This window comes from Hydra vulgaris, chromosome 01 (assembly GCF_038396675.1).
Source record: "Hydra vulgaris chromosome 01, alternate assembly HydraT2T_AEP".
Taxonomy (NCBI): Eukaryota; Metazoa; Cnidaria; class Hydrozoa; order Anthoathecata; family Hydridae; genus Hydra; species Hydra vulgaris.
This window is the reverse complement of record NC_088920.1, coordinates 41,670,001-41,691,105: the sequence shown is the minus strand read 5'-3', so window position 1 is coordinate 41,691,105 and position 21,105 is coordinate 41,670,001. Positions and strand designations below refer to the sequence as shown.

Genomic DNA, 21,105 nt, shown 5'->3' with positions numbered 1-21,105 from the left:
TTGTCGTGATGGTCTATCAGAAACTTTTTATCGTCATTTATCTTGATGCGATAATCCCTTGGGCATCATAGGCAAAGTGTATTCATCTTAGTGGTAAATTTTTCTTCAAAGCTATGTTGAGTAGCCGATTTCCTACTTCTGTGCTTATACACTTAAACATGCTGCTGGTGAATACACTTTAATTTAGCTACTACATATTTTATTTTATTTTATATTATTATAATTGTTTTACTTAATTTTATATTATTATAATTTAGCTATACATATATTACTACTATTTTGCTATAGTAGGAAAATTAGCCTTGAACCCACTCCACCTCCTATGACCAATCATGTTATCACTATTATTAAATGTATTAAAAATCAAATTCTAAACTATAGTTTAATTAGAAAAGTTTGCAACAAATTATTGTAAGTAAAAAACTTTTCAATGATGTAATCAAAATATGCATTTAGAATGATTTTGGTAAATAATGGAGGAAACAAGGGGGGTGGAAGTAAGGTGAGGTTAAATCTAAAAAACTGCTTTAAATATATGTAAAAATTATGTAAAAATTGTGGAAAACTGTTTTAAATATATGTAGAATTGTTTGAAATTATTCTTCCTTGTTGGTTTGATTATTTTTTTAGGAATAATTTTGGTGATATTGTCAACAAATATTTAGCTTATTTAGTATGTGTACTCCAAAAAGCGCATTCAAATGATTGGTTGTTGTTTTGTAGTGAATGAATTTATGGACTTGAAATTTGGCATGACTTAATATAACTTGATCTGCTTTAAATAAAAACAGTTACTGCTAACTTAGAAAAAATACCTGATGCACCATGTTTTTAAAATAACCTTTTTCATGTTATATATGAACTCTCAAATATCACTTTGATTCTATGAAACTTTTTGATTCTAAAAATATCTTTCCAGTTTTTTAAAACCAAATTTTTATTGAAATTTTTACATATTAAAAATCAATAACATTTAAAAAAGATAAATATTTCAATTATTTGTGTTTAAATCTATAGAAAAATGCAAAATTTTAGCATGCAAAATTGTTTTGGTGTTCAGAGAAGTTCTGCAAGTAATTGATGTATTGTAAATAATTAACAATGAACTTTTTCATCAAACAGAGTTAGAAAAATACACATTGAAAACAAAGCCAAATTTCAACACGTAATATATGTTTGCAAAAAGTGAGCCAGAGTCAGAGTAGTAAAATATACCAAAAGCAAAAGTAAGAGTCTGCAAGACATCAAAAGTTAAAATTAAACCAACTTCTTTTTGATACCTTAAAAATAAGAGAATGAAAAGTTACTAAAGAGATCAAAAGTTTGTTAATTGTCTATCAATTCTGGTAAAAAAAAAAGCCCACTAATTTTTTGCTGCTTTTGTTTATATTTTTCTTACCCTTCCTATATATAGATATATATATATATATATATATATATATATATATATATATATATATATATATATATATATATATATATATATATATATATATATATATATATATATATATAGTAGAAATTGTGTTAATATTTCCAGTAAGAGTGCTCAATACAGTGTGTTATATAATTAGTAGAGCAAATAATATAGTGAAAACTAAATAATTATCAATACATATTTCAATTACATTACTAAAAGTTTCACGCAAAAGCGATCATCAGATGTAACAACAACAAAAAATAACGACAAAAATTATATACAAAAAATGCTATGGAGTGTCTGCTTTGATGACATTAAAGTTTTTAATTAGAAATTTGTTTTCATGGCGGCATTTTGACGCAAGCTCGGTTCGTTTGTTAAGCAAATTTAATGGTGATGTGATAATGTGGTATTTTTCTGTCAAGCATAAATTGCAAAATTTACCACCAGGTTTGAATGGCTCCGCTTGATCGAGAATATTCCATTTTAATATAATATTTATAATTAAATATTAAATATAATTAATATATTTAGTATTTTAAGAATAATACTTTCGAAATATAATATTTCGAAAGTATTATTCTCATTTATCAATTGAAAAGAAACATTATCTGGTTTAACCCACTTTATTCGCTCAACGTCAGAACAAACATTGCCAAAACCTTTTTGAGTACAATTGATAAATGTTTCCCTAAAGGCCACAAATTTCACAAACTTTTTAATCGAAACAACTTAAGGTTAGTTATAGCTGCCTTCCAAACATCAAGAGTATTATTACTTCTCATAATAAAAAAATATTATTTAAATCTCATGAAAATGCCAACCAATTATGCAATTGTCGACAAACCACCTTATGCCCACTCAACGGAAAATGCCTTACAAAAAATCTTATTTATATTTGTAACGTAAAAACTCACCAAGAAGAAGAAGGATATTATTACATTGGGCTTACTGAGAAAACCTTTAAAGACAGATGGTATAAACATAAAAACTCCTTTGTTTATGAAAGTAAGGCCAACTCCACTGAACTTTCAAAATTTGTGTGGGAATGCAAGAATAATACTTTCGAACCTATATTAAAATGGAATATTTTCGATCAAGCGGAGCCATTCAAACCTGGTGGTAAATTTTGCAATTTATGCTTGACAGAAAAATACCACATTATCACATCACCATTAAATTTGCTTAACAAACGAACCAAGCTTGCGTCAAAATGCCGCCATGAAAACAAATTTCTAATTAAAAACTTTAATGTCATCAAAGCAGACACTCCATAGCATTTTTTGTATATAATTTTTGTCGTTATTTTTTGTTGTTGTTACATCTGATGATCACTATTGCGTGAAACTTTAAGTAATGTAATTGAAATATATATTAATAATTATTTAGTTTTCACTATATATATATATATATATATATATATATATATATATATATATATATATATATATATATATATATATATATACACATATATATACATATATATATATATATATATATATATATATATATATATATATATATATATATATATATATACACATATATATATATATATATATATATATATATACACAGTGGCGGCAGAAAGTCATGCACCCAGCAACTTTTACAACAAAATTTTGATTTTAGAATAGGTTTTAAAAATAAAAACAACCAGAGTTTTTTCTTTTTGCCAAGAAAAAAAAAAAACTAAAAGCAATGTCCTATTTTTCTTCATTCAATTATACCCAATAATATAATAATTATACCCATGATATAATAATTATATCCATGATATAATAATTATATCCATGATATAATAATTATATCCATGATATAATAATTATATCCATGATATAATAATTATATCCATGATATAATAATTATATCCATGATATAATAATTATATCCATGATATAATAATTATATCCATGATATAATAATTATATCCATGATATAATAATTATATCCATGATATAATAATTATATCCATGATATAATAATTATATCCATGATATAATAATTATATCCATGATATAATAATTATATCCATGATATAATAACTATATCCATGATATAATAATTATTATGTTTTTCTATATCACATAAATATTATTAAGCTAAGTTATTGCTCATTCTTTTAAATATATATAAATTATTAAGCTAAGTTATTGCTCATTCTTTTAAATCAATTTGAACAACTGCTTTTAATCAATTCACAAAAAGCCAAGAAACATTTCTAGTTTTTATATAAGATTATTTTTTTTCTTATATATTGTCACATCATAACTCCATTTCTTTTTTTTATTTTAAATTTTTAATATTTATTTTAAATTTTTAATATTTATGTGATATAGAAAAACATAAGTGACAATAGTTACGCTTTCTTTAATTTTTTAATTTTGGTTATATATATATATATATATATATATATATATATATATATATATATATATATATATATATATATATATATATATATATATATATATATATACACACATATATAATATAAATATGCATTTTTAGTACATACCCTAGGAGACTTTTGCAAATAGGAGGGTCGCAAGAGTTTAAAAAAACCTTTAAAATTTTAGCAATATGTAAAACTTGTTAAAATTTTAAAGGAGAAAATTGTAGTTTTACGCATTTATAATATTGAAATACTTTGGTTATTAACATGTTAATCTAAATTAAGTGGTTTAGTCTGTATTTGCTACACTACAGCCCGAATTTGCTTTTGGGAGAAAATATTCTCTTAAGTAAAAAAACTAAAACTAAATCTTTAGTAAAACTAAAACTTCTTGAAAATTAATAAACAGGAGCCTGGTCAGAAAAACCAAAAAGCCTCTACCCCTTCCCCTCGTTAAATATTGTTTTACATTACAATTATAGTTATAATGTATATAAATTTAATCATAAATCTAAAGCTGTAGTAACTTTTTTAAACTTAAATCTAAGCTGCAGTAACTTTTTTTTACCATTTATTTAAGTATATAAATAAAGACAAGTATATAAATAAAGACAAGTATATAAATAAAGACAAGGTCAGCTTTTTTTGAATTACTTTATTTTTGGATTAATTGGATGAGATATTTCAATAATTAATTATAATCAATGATATAATTAAACAAAATTAACAATTATTGTTATAATAAGTTAATGTAAATAAATGTAGAAATATTCATTTTTTAATAAATATATATATACTTACAAGTAAATATTGTTTTGCATTTTATTACTTTTGTAAAAGATCTTATTTCAAACTTGATTGCTTTTAATTAAAATAACTCTTTTCCTACCAACTAAACATGAAAAAAGGGGGTCTTAATGGGAGGATCAAAACAATAAATAAAACTTTAAACTTCATAAAGTGCCAAGAGAAATGTCCTACAATTGCCAAGAATTTTAAAATAATATATTCTCTATTGTTTACTAAAAATTATTGAAATGAAGAAACCATATAAAGAATAAGTATAGGAATGGTTGGTATGGAAACAGACTTAACAACAACAACAGACTTAACAACAACAACATGACTTAACAACAACAACATGACTTAACCCTTTTTCTGGGTCCGGGCAGCTAGTTTTGTATAATTTTATGTTTACTTAATAAAAAATAAAAGAAATTTTTAAATTTTCAAAAATAGTAATCATTTAAAAATGAAATTTTTTTTACCCATCATACACAGTTCTGCATACTCCATATTTATTTTGCATAGCAACTTGAAAGTTATACAAACACTTCTTTTTTTCAGAGCACCAAACACAATGTTTAACAGTTAAACATTCTTCTATTGTTGATTTTCTATAGTAACAACAACATTAATTATAATTAATTAATGATAATTAAAATAATAACAAAATTAATTTTGTTATTATATGTTATTATACTTAAAATAATAGTTCTATTATTTTACGTATAATAACATCAAGCATAATAACACAGTTGATTGTTTAATCAAATATTTAACACAAATACTATATTCAACCGCTTTGAAAATAATAATTGTTGAGTATAACTATATAAACTAAACTTTTGATTAATAATAAATTTGAAATACTGATCACCTAATGATAAATAATAACTTGTAACTCATTATTCTTTCATTATGACTTGCCAATTGATATTAATTTGTCACTTGAAATTTGAAAATAAATAATTTTACTGTATAAAATCTGAGATTTATAATAATCTACCATTAAGTGATACAAATAAGTTAAATTTTTTGAAAGTTAAATTATAGTTAAAGAATCATTTTAATCAAATCAATAAGTTTTTATAGGTATAAATGCATAATATGTTTTTGTAGGTTTATTTAAAATTATAAAAATAAATAATTTGACAGGATAGACAAAAACAGCAGCAGAACTTTTGTTGAAGTTCTTATTCTGTATAATATTCATTAATAAAAAATAGACCTAGTGGGCAATTACAGCCAAAAAGGTTACTCTTTTTAAATTTTTTTTACAACCTCTTTGCATTTTGAATATAACGAAGATGTAAATAAAAATTTATTTGAATGTATAAAGCTTGACTTAAGAGAAGACAATTTTTTTGAGCAGAAAGTAGCACAAAAAAACCATTATTGTGCAGGTGGTTCTTTAACATTTTATCATTCATCTTAATGATTTTATAAACAAAAAGAAAATAGATCTAAGTTTAATACACCAACAGAGCACATAGCAGAACATTTATAAATATGGATAATACAATATGAGATAGAATCCCATGTTGTATAAATATATAAAAGCTCTTGTTGTTATTAGCTGTAATAATGTTAATGCAGGTAAACAACTGATGTGTATAAGTAAATGATTGATGATAAATACAGATAACTTTTTTTTTTTTTTTAAACATCTTTGCTTCCAACAAGGCTGCAAGCAGCCACTAATTAAAGTTGGAAGTTACTGAAAGAGAAAAGATGAAGATAGAGCAAGATGTAGAGCAAGATAACGATTGACGGACGACTTAAAAGATTGCAAATTATATGAATCAGGAAAGCAAGATGAAGGAAGCAAATTCCAAAGAGCTGATGTTCGAGGAAAAAAACTAGACGAATAATCGTTTTTGGAGCACTTAGGAACAGTCACAGAAAAAGGATGACACTTAATTGAATGACGAGTAAGATGAGAATGAATTATAGTAGATGGCACAAGAGACGCTAGCTCTTTAGAGCAATGCCCATTATAGTATTTGTAGAAAAGAGAAAGAGAAACAACATTACAACGATGTGATAATGGTTGGAGGTTGGCTGCAAGAGCAGGTCCAACTATGTTTACAATGCATTTTTGCACCTTGTCTAAAAGAGAAAGGGCATCATTAGAAGATCCGCCCCAGATATGGCAACAGTATTCCATACAAGGCCGAATTTGAGATTTATAGAGATAGAAAATAGAATCCGAAGTAAGAAAGTGACAAGCTCGATAAAGAGATGCAACCTTAGCAGATGCTAATTTTGCAACTGATTTGATATATGGTTTCCAAGAAAGATTGGAAGAGTTAATCCTAGAAGATGAAGAGTAGGTGACTCATTGAGCACATCACCGTTCATAAATATAGGAAGATCTAAATTATTGCGATAACGATTGGCTGAAAAAAATTGAGTTTTATCTAAATTAAAGTTCACCAACTATTTGAAAAGAAATATATTTAAAAGTAAAATTTAAGAGATAACAAACTTTTAATTTTATGTTTTAGGCCAGAGAAGAAGGATTCATAGGAAAACTTAACTTGTTTGAATAATTTGTGCCTTGTACACAAATGAACTACCTGTAAGGCACTAAAGTCTAACAATATTGTTAATTTTGTATATATGATCTAAATATACCAGCAAGTAAATCGAAATAATAGGTACTAAGCTTATTTTGGTTATTATTATCAGTGCAAATTTTCTGAATAGTTATCAAAACAAAGTAAGCTTATATTGTGTACAATTAAAAGTGTTTAAATTAATATTAAACTTTTGCAACTAGGCTTAGTAAATTTACTGATTTTTTCATTTACCAATAATTTCAATAAATGAAAACTGAAATACAGGTAAACTACAATTTTGAATACTTTGAAAAAAACTACTAGTAAAATTTTGAATATAAATAAAATAATACAGATATAGCAACTTAGTACCATTTTTATTAAATTCTACTTTTTTAAAAAGCATCTTCTTAAAAAGCTTAAATTATTCAATGTCTTATGGAGATGTAATGTTTATCAAGATCTCCTAATTGAGATTTAATTTTAAAGTAATCTTAATTAAAGTACTCTATTCCCATCTTATTCAACTTTTAATTACAAATTGCGAGTATACTTTATTTAAAACTCAATTGAGATATTTTATGTTTTTATGTTTACAGAATAATTTGCAAATATTATAAATAGTAATTAAGACAAATAATTTACTGGAATAATAATTAGCTATTTACCCATAAACTGGTGATTACAAGTTTATGATTTATGATTATGAACTGGTGATTACCTTACATTATGTGTTGCAAATAAGGGTTGTAATAATGTTTTACCTGATTAGGTAAGACATTATTACAACCCTTATTTGCAACACATAATGTATTACTTAGGAGAAAATTTTTTTAAACAAAACTATCATTACTTCACACTTTAAGTATATTTTTTTAAAATTTATTAAAAAAAGGTGGACTTTTCATTATAAAAGATTAACTTTTAGTTTATTAAAACCAAAGTTACAATCTTTTTTTATTTTTATTTCCAATGGTTAAAAAAAATTACTTAAACCACATCAAAAGTAGGACTCAATTCAAACTGTACTTAACTAAAGTAGAGAAAGTTGGACTCAATTCAAACTAAAGTGAATAACAGAATAATAAAAAATAAAATACTGAAAATAACAACAATAAGAAATCATCTTATTTCACTTTTTGGTTGCATAATTATGAAATCATCACAACCAAACATCAAAGTTTTTTTTCTTATTATTATTATTATTTTTTTAACTCAACAAAATTTAATGAAATGAATGTTAAGTATTTTACTTGTTGCATGAACTGCAGTTTGATGAAACATGGACAAGTTCCTTCCTTGTGCACTTTAATAAATCCTCATCCCAATCACAAAAGAAGTCCTAAATAAACAACTTGTCAATAAATTGTTTTCCAAAAAAAAAAAAATTGGTATAAATTTTTAAAATAAAATTTGCAACAAAAAACAACAAAACATTAAAACATTTTGTCTTACAAATAAACTACAGCCTCCTTTAAAAAATAGATTTTGAAATTTAATACATAAAATTTAAAAGTTATTATTAAATTCTTTTTATCATTATTTTCAAAAATTATAAATTTAATGAAGCAGTAAATTTAGTTAAGTCTTCTGCTTTTTTTACACCATTGTTAATATAACTTATTGGTCACATATTGTATAAATATTGTACAAATATTTATTGTACATATTGTACAAAAATTTTCTATAGAATAGAAACTGTTTAAAAAGATTTTTGTACAAATTTTTATTAAATTGTTTAAAAACCTTTTGTAAAATTGTTCAAAAATCTTTGGTAAAACCATTCAAAAACCTTTTGTAAAAATCATTTAAAAATATTTTGCACAAATTGTTTAAAAATGTAAATTTAATTAATTTCTGTTAAATTTACTTTAACTTTATGCCTTATTGCAAAAATTAAGACAAAATCATCAAATATCAAAAATGTTATACATTAATTTTTAATTGTTATAAAAATGCATAAAAAACATATTGTTAGTTATTTGATTTTCTAAATAAGTTGTGCTTATCACCAACACCTTTGTAGAACTGCCAACATCTTTGTGCAATCACCAACACATTTGTGCAACCACCAACATCATTGTGTAACCACCAATACCTTTGTGCAATCACCAACACCTTTGTGCAACCACCAACATTTTTGTGCAACCACCAACATCATCATGTAACCACCAATACCTTTGTGCAATCACCAACACCTTTGTGCAATTACCAACATCTTTGTGCAATCACCAACATCTTTGTACAACCACCAACATCTTTATGCAACCACCAACATCTTTGTGCAATCACCAACACATTTGTGCAAGCATCAACACCTTTGTACAACCAGCAACATCTTTGTGCAATTACCAACACCTTTGTGCAACCACCAACATCTTTGTGCAACCATCAACATTATCGTGTAACCACCAATACCTTTGTGCAATCACCAACACCTTTGTGCAATTACTAACATCTTTGTGCAATCACCAACATCTTTATGCAACCACCAACACCTTTGTGCAACCACTAACACCACTGTAGAGCCACCAATTTTATGTACCTACCACCTTTTATGTAAATACCAACACCTTTGTGTAACCACCAACACCTTTGTGAAACCACCAATATGAAAATACAAATAGATATGAAGATAAAAAAGATTTAGTTGTACTGAACAAGTTGATTTAGCAACAACAACAAGTTGATTTGGAAGAAAACATTTCAACTTTTTTGATAAAATAAATATATAGTAGTAGAGTGTGAACAGTAAAAAATTTAGGCAACTTTGAATACATATATTTCCCTAGAGAAAAATTGTTCTTAATTCTTGTAATCCCCAAATAAAAAGGAATCAAAATGACTTATAAAATCGCAATAAGTACATTTAAATAAACAAAACATCAAGACAACAATGAAATGGATAGACAGCAATAATAAGAGTTTTCAAGTCACACAATGTCTGAACATTGCAAACTCTCAGATGCAGGAGTGTTTAAACATTTTATAAGGCAAGGAGAATGTGTCTTTTGAAAAAGTTCACTAACATGTGAAAGCAAAACTGGGTAAAATGCTTACAAATAACATACACTAATGTAAGTACTTAAAAGGAACAATAACTTATCAAGAAAGCAGGACTGAAAGCTAACAAGCAATGTATTGGACAGATAAAAAACAAAAACAAAAATTTTATTAAACTTTATTAAAAATTAAATGAATTAAAAACTTATTAAAAATTTATGGAATTAAAAACTTATTAATTTAATTTCAAAAATCTTTAATAATTGTAATGAAAGATGAGATTTTCTTCTATATTGGACTCATGCATTATGAGTAAAAATCAGGAAAAGCTATCCAAAAAAAATTAAAGCATTGGTTGAAGAAATTTCAACAACAGTTGTTAGTGTGAATTGCCTCTAGTAAGTTTTTTATTTTCAACCAACCCTTATTTTCAATCTTTAAGAAGGCTGTCAATGCTGGGAAATACATGAACATATTAAAAAGCATTTAAAAAGTTGCAGTGGAAGAAAATAAATTATGCAAATTTAGTTTAGACATTGTTCATAACCTGTTCATGGAAGTTACTTGTAAAAAGTGTATAGAACATGTCATGAGGGTGTATCCTGAGGGTGCCAATGCAATATTGCTATAATTGTTTAAGATAAAATTTGTCTATATTGACAATTGTATGTACTTATAGCATTTTCTTATAAAATATTTATTTAAAATAGTTATTTTATATTTATAAAAAAACTAAAATAAGTTTCAGTACTGAGAGTGATAACTGTTATGTAGTCACTACCAGTTACTAACAATAGAACAATAGAACCAAATATAGAACAATAAAACAATGGATAGTATTGTAGTTGAGAGTAGAAAATAAAATAATGCTTTTAAAAAACCAGATAGTAAATTTTTAATGAAAATTGAAGCTACTGTTATCAAATTCAATAGTGTTGCACAATCTAAACTTTGACATTGCTTGCAGTTTAACTAAAAATTATCTTCATATTTTCAAAAAATCTGATTCAAATATGCAATGAATGGTTCATTACTAGACAATCATTAGACTTTGCAAGCATGCATTCATTTTCCACTGAGCAAACAGTTTTCATCCTTACATTTTTCACCACTTTATGCATTCACTAGCGATTTTGCGATTTGACAGTTAACACAAGGGACAAACACAAACATTTGTACCTGGTAAAATGCACTACTTTGGTCTAAATGAAGCAAAGTTTGAGAGGCTTATTTGAATTTCTGGATTATTTTTATTTTTTGTTTGTATATTGGTGTACATTCCATTATTTTTACCAAGCATAGTTTGACAAAAATCACATAATCAAATCTTCTAGAACTTTAATATCATCTTTTAGATAAAAACCTAACAACCTGGATAATTGGGTAAAAACCTAATAACCTAGTAGATTAGATATAAACCTTTAACTATAAATTTATAATATTTTTGTGGAGAAATCTAATATTTTAAATCTAGTGTGTGGTTTGGTTTGAAACTCTTTTGTTGTAATTTTTACTTTTAATGAATACAAAATATTAAAAAAAACTTTTTTTTCCTTTCGTGGTTATTAAGGCGCTCCCAGAAGTCTTTACCGTCTTATCACAGAACACTGCCCAAGAGCAATTCACAAAGAAGTTTACACCTCCTTCTATACCAATGTGGTTTATTAGGCTTAAACAAGTTGAGTGTGGTACTATAAGGGGTGTGGTGGGGATCAAATACAGAACTTCTTGCTAATCAGGCGAATGCTCTACCACTACATCACTACGGCATTAAATTTATATTAAATGATTTTGTTTCAATATCTTATTATAAAATAACATTTTATTTTTACAATATAAATCAAGGATATAGTTATCTGTATGTTTCAGGGGGAAAAAAACACTTATTTATGTCTAAGATATGAATTTTCAAAGCTTAAGCAACTAAACTTAGGCGATTTATTATGGTATATCATACACATGCATGCACACAGACGCACACAAGCACATGTACAAACATATACATAAAACTCTAAAGTTTTATTAAAAGTAATATAAAAAATAATTTTACATTTTATTTAAAAAGTAATATCTAAATAAAAAACGAAATATCTAAATAAAATAATCTAAATAAAACACTAATAAAAAAATATATATATATATCATAAATAAAATTAAACCTTCTTACAACTTTCACAATCAAAATTATGTTTGCACATCACGCATTGACTTTGATTTCTAACTAGATAACCAGCAGATATGTTAAAACAGAGAGACCAGCTGCTGCGAGGCATACAAGATAAAACAGTGTCACACCAACCACAAAACATATCTGATACACAACCAGAACAAGAAAAATATTGTGAACAATTAGTTGTTTTAAATGGCTGTAAATAACTTCCTGGTATGGGCTAAATAATAAAGTATTAAATTAATTTTTTGATCTGCTCTGAAACTATTAAAAACTTATTTCATTAGTATATATGTGATGCCTTGCACATTGTGGATCATAATGGGTTGTGTAAAATTATAGACACATAAAATATAATGATCTAGATAGTACACAAGAATGTATTAAATCGATGTACTCTGAATCTATTAAATCAGATTTAAAATCTTGCAGGAAAGAAAGATTATAAGAAAAAAGTGTATGATCAATGTTATGTTTTATTTTGTATAAATGTCATTAAATGCTGTTAAATATGGCAATCATAACAGTAATAGTGATAATGTATATAATATATATATATATATATATATATATATATATATATATATATATATATGTATATGTGTGTGTTTATATATATACATATATATATATATATATAAATATATATATATACATATATATATATATATATATATAAATATATATATATATATATATAAATATATATATATATGTATATATATGTTTACATATATATATGCATGTGTGTGTGTGTATATATATATATATATATATATATATATATATATATATATATATATATATATATATATATATATATATATATATATATACGTATACACACACATATATATGTATGCATTTATATATATACATACATATATAAATGTGTATATATATATATATATATGTACATATATATATATATATACACATTTATGTACCCTCGGAATTAGGGTTGGCATTCGGCAACGCTGACCTAAAAGTGTTTGAGGTCAGCAAAAAATTGCCAACCTTGTTTCTATGTTTTATGGTGAGACATTTGTGTCAAATTTTTGTTTCCGACCTGAGACAGACCTCTAAAAGATTGAGGTCAGCAAATTATTGCCGACCTCACTTTTCCTTATTCTGAGGGTTATATATATACATATATATACTGAACTGAACATCACCATTACTGTATTACCAATGAACTAAACATCACCAATATTCTATATTATAGAGAAAAAAATTTTTAGAAAAAAATGTGGATAGAGAGAAAAACATACACAAAAATCTACACAATAAATATGATAGATACATACAATATATATAATACAAACATAGGTATATACAGTAAAATGTAAAAACCACATAATAAAATAGTATTTATAACATCTTACAAATAAGTGCATATGATAATAAACCAAAAAAAGTGAAGAAAACGAAAGATAGATAATCTTTTCATACTTGATGTGGGAATATATAAATTAGGGTAGTACTGGATTTCGGCCAAAATCTGGCCATTTTTACAAATCCAGCCCAAATCCGGCTCCAACAAAAAGTTAGCAAATTTGGCAAAATTTTAGTTGGATTTCTGAACTTTGGTCAAACATTTATTACTTTTTTTTTGCCTGTGTTTACATATATACTTAATATTTTATTTATACAAATCAATGTTTCGGCTGGGTAATTCTTCTACATCATCATCATTACTCTGATAATGTATTGATAAAATTGTTCACATCCGCTGGTGGCACAGCGCATGAACAACAATTACCAACATGCATTGACACTCAGCTAAGCCAGTATCTGGCAGAACCAGAAATAAATAGACACGCTGATCCATTACAGTAGTGGAGTGATAACATGCAACAATTGCCAGCTCTGGCGATAGTAGTTCGCATTTATTTGGGTGCCCCACCGACAAGTGTACCATCAGAACGTTTGTTCAGTATCATAGTTCACTCCTGCCACATAACGCAGCTCGCTTAATTTTCTAAAGTGCAATTCAAAACTAATCAAAGATATTTTACAAAAGTAATTGAAACTGAAGTTACTTTACTTCACTTTCAAATTGAAAGTTTAATTAATTTATTAATTATTCTGTTATGTTATGATATGTTATGTAAAATTGTGTCCTTCTATTTTAATAATAACAATGAAGTTTAACAGAAAATAGTTGTCACTTGGTATTGAGAATGGTAAACATTGTTGACCATTGTTAATATCAAGTAGGGATGTACAGGATTTTGGCTCCTGTAATTTTGTTTTGAAATCTAGCTTCGGCTCCAGCCGAATTTGTCAGTAAAAATCCAGCAAATCCGGCTTCGACCAGATTTGAAATAATTAAATCCGATACAGCCCTAATATAAATATAAATATAGTAATAAATATAGGTATTTGTATAAATTGTGGTGTAAGGTGTAACTATATTTGTATAAATTGTGTCGATATTTGTACAAACCAAAAGTACATTTGAAAATCACTCAAAAATAAGTTCACAGAGAACTAAAAATTATAAAAAGTGATTAACTTAAAGAAAGTTAATGGTATAACCAGTTATGGTAGCTAACAGACCTAAAACTGAAAACAAAACAGTTATCAAGAATAACAATAACATCATAAATGAAGACCTTGCAGCGCAAAAAATAACAAAATGAGTTGGTGATGCCAGTTGAAATAAAAAATCATAGCAATTCTAATGGTTAGTTAATGGTTAGTATTTCTGAAAATGCACTCCAGGTAATCGTATGACTTATTTCTGCATTAAGAACTCTGGATCCATTTCATGGTTTTTCTAATTTATTGTTAAATACTTTATAAATAATGATTGTTACTTTTCTTTTTAATATAAATACATGGTATTTCAAGCATAACAAAAAATATGGTGTTAGTTACTTTGTTGGATGTAAAGGAAGTTAACCTATTTTAACAATAAAACTAATTAATCAATTTTGACTTCTCAATATTGACTGCTACAATTTTATGCAATATATATATAATTTTATGCAATATAATTACACTTTTATGCAATATATATATACAATTTTATGTAATATATATACAACTTTATGAAATATATATACAATTTTATGCAATATATATACAATTTTATGAATTGCATGATTGTGTCTGAACAAGTTTGATCATTACATTAGGAATAAAACACTTTTTAGGCATAAATAAATTATCTGGTATTACCTGGATGTTGCAATCAATCAAACTGGTAGCTGAAACATTGCACAGATTTTTATTTAACAGCTAATGTCACATTAAAATTATTTAAGTCTTATTAAATAAATTTATCAGCTATTTATTATTTGAAGAAAACAAAAACAATCCATTTGTTCAAGTACTGAATAAAAACAAAGATATTAAAAAGTTATTTTGTCCCATTCACAAGAAACTGTCTTACCATTGAAACTACATTTGTGCGGACTTTTTGCTAGCCTTTTGTTAGTTAACAAAAATAATTAACGTAAACTAGAGAAAAACTCTGCAATTTTAAATTAAATGAAGCATTTAAATTACTTGGAACTTTTACTTTGTTTTGATTTAGTTGTACCTTTATAAAATCTATAAAAAAATTAAAAATCAAAATATTTTTTTAAATGACTCATTTAAATTTCAATTTTTTCAAACTTATTTTTTCAATAAGACTCTTTTTTTGTTTTTCAACAAAAAATCAGAAAGAGCTGGTGCCTAATAACTTTTTTGTAATAAAGCTGATTTAGATTTATTACTACTATAATTATTTTGCTTAACCATGATGAGTAGAAGCCAACTGCAGTACTTTTGCAATAACTATATATTATTTTGCTTAACCATGATGAGTAAAAGTTAACTGCAGTACTTTTGCAGCAATAACCATTTTAATTTTTATAAGTTTCATCAATATTTTGATGTATATCATGTATACATCATATAAAAATGTTCTGCACTATGGTTACTTTCACTATGGTTACATATAATTTCAACTGATCCATGGAAAAAAAGTGAGATGCAATATCCAGCTGCTAGAATTTATTAAAACATTTTAAAAAGTTAACCAAATGAGATCATTCTGTTTTATTATGTAATCTTTTTTCATAACTTAACTTTAAATGGAATGATTTTGTTGCCTGTACTTTTTTTTACAAATTTTAAAAGCATACTCCAAACACTTAACGTGAAAGTGAACAAAAAGTTTAATACCTAACACCAAAAATTGTTGAAATGGAGGTACTGCATAAAATTGTATCAGCTAGCTGTCTTTAAACATCAAAATATATAACTGTATAATAATATACATATAAATGTATAACAATATACATATAATTTAAATTGTTCTTTTAAAAGGTTTCTTATTTATTGAAAAAAATTTGATTATGCATCCTACGCACCTGGCATTCGCATTGAAATACTGCCACTGGACAACAACACAGTGGAGCAGGGTATTATATCAGACGAGTCTCCCTTTTAATAGTAGTGCACACACAATGTTGGGAGAACACCTGGAAAGCAATTTGACATTAAATATACAATACAGACAATGAAACATCCCTCAAGTCAGATGGGGGTTCTTGGTATTATCTCCAAAACCATCTTTTTTTTAATGGTTTCTGACACAAGAAAGTGGTCTCTACATTTTGATCCAGGAACCACTGTAAATGGATCAAAGTAGTTGTTGTCAAACAAGCTCAAAGTTCACATGGAAATTCATAAGTGTAATATTTTTATGCAGGATGGAGCATCATACCACCTTTTCAAAGTTACAACCAAGTTTCTTGCCCATAACAAAGTCAAAGTGACCAGGAACTAACTTTAACTAAACTGATCAATAGACTGAATTAAAAGATAAAGTGTTGGAACAGCAATTGCCAAGTGTTCCAGAGTTAAATGAAAGTAATTGTCATGTTTAAATGATATTGACTTTTTGTGAAATTTTGAGCTTGATCTTAAACTCTTTTTATGACTGTAAGCATAAATATTGCATAATTATCATATTTATTATGATGAGCATAATTGATTATATTAATTATTATGATAAGCATAATTGATTATCTTAAAATTGCATATTTGGTTATTTGGAGATGTCTAAGTGCAACAAGTCATAAAAATATTAAATTATCAAATGAATACCAAGTGACAAAAAAGAATATCAAAAAAGCTGTAAAGAAATCAGTGAGCGAGTAAGAAAAAATAATTGTTGACAAGATAAAGACAGATCTTCGGATATTCTATTTGTATGTGAAAAGACACACAAAGTTGAAACACAAATTACAAATGCTTAAATGTCTAAATAAAAGTTTTCAATCTGTTTTCATACCTGAGGGAGATACAGCGCTTCCGAAATTCGATAAAGTAATAAATGAAGACATTTACTAGAACTGGAAGAGTGTGTTAAATTCATGAAACAATGGATTTTTTGGCAACATACATGGAGTGCAAGTGTCCAATAGATATATCTCGATTTCAGCAAAGTCTTTGACAAGGTACCACACCAAAGGCTATTCAAGTGTGAAGCATATGGGATATCAGTGTTTTTTTGAGATGGATTGAGGTTTTTTTAACCAATTGTAGGCAACGTGTTATAATTGGAGAAGTTTCACTACAATGTATATGCAAACTTTACGCTGACGATAGCAAGCTAATGAAACCAATAAAAAACATTTCGGATACGATCAGTTTGCAAAAGGATATCAACAAGTTAGTTGAATGGACAAGTATATGGTTTATGGAGTTAAACAAAAAGAAGTGCAACATTATGAACATTGGCAAAAAGAACCCTAAGACCATCTATATGATTACAGAAAATGGTGTTAAGTAAAAACTACGCAAAACAACAAAATCAGGCAAAAACAATTTGTTCATTTTTATTGCAACTGTTTTTTCGGTCTTCCTTCCTAAACATTTTTTACTCAAAATTAAATTTTAAATAAACAGCTGCATCAAAAATTTGCACAAAATGTAAGTTAAACTTTTTTTTATAACGCAAGTTATAAAAAAAACCGATTATTTTTTAATAAATAATATTATATACAGCGATTTAATTTTAATAAAAAAATAAACTTTTAATAAATAAAGTAAATAAATAAACGTAATTCTTTTATTTGTTACTCTCTAATTTTTTTAAATAAAAAATCATTTGTAGTTGCAAAGCCACAATTAAAAATTTAAAAAATAATCATTATAAAAACTCGAAAATTTAACATATTTTAATTCATTTATGTAAATGTCAAGAAAAGAAAAAAATTTTACGACTCAGGGATAGGGTGAACAATAACTCACACTCTAGTCATCCTAAGCAAATGATAAAACAATTGAGCAAATGAGTCTATTGAGTCTTCTAGTAAATGAGTCAATTGAGTCAATTCTAGTAAATGAGTCAATTAAGTCTATGAGTAAACAAATCAATATAGATCAAACAAATCAATATAGATCCGCTGGTTTATTAATGGCAACGATGGCTAAAATTATCGCACCATACAAAAACAATAAAATAAAATAAGTAGATAACAAAATATTAAGTAAAATGATAATAAATGATAGTTCAGGCAATATAAAAAGAAAAAGTATAGAAAAAATATAATTTAAAAAATAATAAATGTGGTACTATTTATGGTCTAAACTCTGGATAATAAATTGAAAACTGATAATCACCTGTGTAACATAAAAGTATATAAATACCATTAATGTAACAAATTCATAATATAAAGCTCACAAAGCGCTAAAATTCATGGGTGTAAGAGGTATGTAAATGTTGGTGCCATAATAACTAATTAAAATTAAGTAGTGGATGAATGGTGATCCCCTCCTCAGTAATGCACTGCGATCACCAATGATATTTCCGAGAGTTTAGTTTATAGTTTCATTATAAAAAAAAATATAGAGTAGTGTAGCAAGCCTTGTTTTAAAGCATTACGTGTAAAGCGATTTTTGTAGGCCTTAAGAGATTTTACATAAGCAGTAAGCAATTTTGGTTAAGCGACTTTTTATCATTTTTTAACTTTTAAATTATTCCATAAGCGGTAAGATAAAAGAAGTAATTAATTTTAAAAAAAGTCACATTAACTTTTGAATGACATTTATGCAAAAATATTTGTAACAAAAGTTTGAATGACAATTATATTGGATATAAGCGCTATTTACTAATGAAAAAAACTAAAATTAAATTAAAAGTTTAATTTTATTTTGTTTTTATTTTATTGTAATGATTGATTTTTTAAGCTTGAAGCAAAGATCATAAAAACATAATTTAATTCTGATAAAAAAATATATGATTTAATTCAAAACTAATTTAATAAAAATATATAATTTTATTCTGATAAAAAATATATATGATTTAATTTAGATTTTAAAAATATATAATTAAATTCTGATTTAAAAAATATATTTAAGTTTATTAAAATTAAAGTTAATGCTTGGGTTTAACTTAACTGTCAAACTTATTTTAAAATATTACTAAATATTATTCAATATTGAAATTATTTGTTCTTAAAAAAAAAATTTTAATAATAAACTAATAAACTAATAACTTTCAATAAATAAAAACAAATAAATTAATTTTTCTATTAGTTACTCATATTTTTTTAAATTTAATTGGTTACTCATTTTTTCAAATAAAAAATCATTTGTAGTTGCAAAGCCACAGTTAGAAATTTAAGAAATAATCATTTAAAAACTCAAAAATTTAAAAAAATCATTTAAAAAATCATTTAAAAACTAAAAAAAAACATATTTTAATTCATTTATGTAAATGTAGAGTAAAGAAAAAAATTTGTTAATATCAAACATTTTCAAAAATGCAATATTAAATTTAATCATTTAATATTAAAAAAAAAAGAAAAAGAAAATAAACATTCTTTATAGTAATAATAAAAAAGCTATTAAATAACATATAACTCGTTTTGCATATTATTGCAGTAATTTAAAAAAGTTAATGTCTTTTAAAAATAAAAAGATAAAGACAATTTTATGACACCAAATATCGCATTAAGTATTTTTTATTTAAAACAAGGGTGTCATAACGTATATGTAACCATATATGTGTTTTGCAATTTAACTCGCTACAGCATCTATAATCCATTACAATTAATATTGCTGATGCTTATGGTTAATATACCTTGACATGCTGAAATTGTTTAATCTTTTAAACATTTAACTAAATTAAATAATTATATATACTTTTAAGCTATTTTTAATTTTAACGCAATAAGTTAATAAAAATTAATAAAATTAATAAAAAAATTAATAAAAGCTTTAAAATACAAAACTAAATACTTTACACTTTTAAACTTGCATGTAGCAAAACTAATTTAATAAACTTAAATAAAAAGAATTTTCAAATAAAATCTTACATATAATGCAAAATATTCATTATCAGTATGATTCCATTGAATTTCAATAGCAGCATATTGATCTGAACCGAGGTTAATCAAATTTGCTTTTAATTCAATTATGTACTTTAAATTTTGCGTTTGAAAGCGATCTACTTTATTGTAGAAAAATATAGAGTTCTTCACAGTTACAACCTCATGGTACTGATCATCAAACGGCAGAGACACCACTTCAACCTGAAATAAGTAGAATGACTTGTTTTAAAACAACTTAAATTTTAAAAACTTGTTTTAAAAAGATAAATTAAAAAATAGTTTTACTAATAACTGACTAAATTTGAAGCACCATTGATATTTGATAAACTTAGTGTTGCATTAAGGTTTCTTCCACGCAGCAGAACTTTATGATTGGTAAAATCAGCATTTGAATAACGAAAAAAAGGGTATATTGTCCCTTTCAAAATCAA

General features: G+C 25.4%; 1 protein-coding gene across 3 annotated transcripts in view; it reads right to left on the bottom strand.

Moving 5' to 3' along the window:
• LOC101238689 (multiple epidermal growth factor-like domains protein 8) overlaps positions 1–21,105 on the bottom strand; it is a 106,068-nt gene that overhangs the window by 39,325 nt on the left and 45,638 nt on the right. For all 3 annotated transcript variants that reach the window (XM_065788189.1, XM_065788191.1, XM_065788190.1), the window contains 5 exons: positions 20,971–21,105; positions 20,660–20,875; positions 12,325–12,555; positions 8,416–8,504; positions 5,087–5,215 (listed from right to left, as the gene is read on the bottom strand). The exon at positions 20,971–21,105 is cut by the window's right edge and continues 407 nt beyond it. In XM_065788189.1, the coding sequence (XP_065644261.1) occupies positions 5,087–5,215; positions 8,416–8,504; positions 12,325–12,555; positions 20,660–20,875; positions 20,971–21,105 (800 nt within the window). The remainder of the gene's footprint in view (positions 1–5,086; positions 5,216–8,415; positions 8,505–12,324; positions 12,556–20,659; positions 20,876–20,970) is intronic.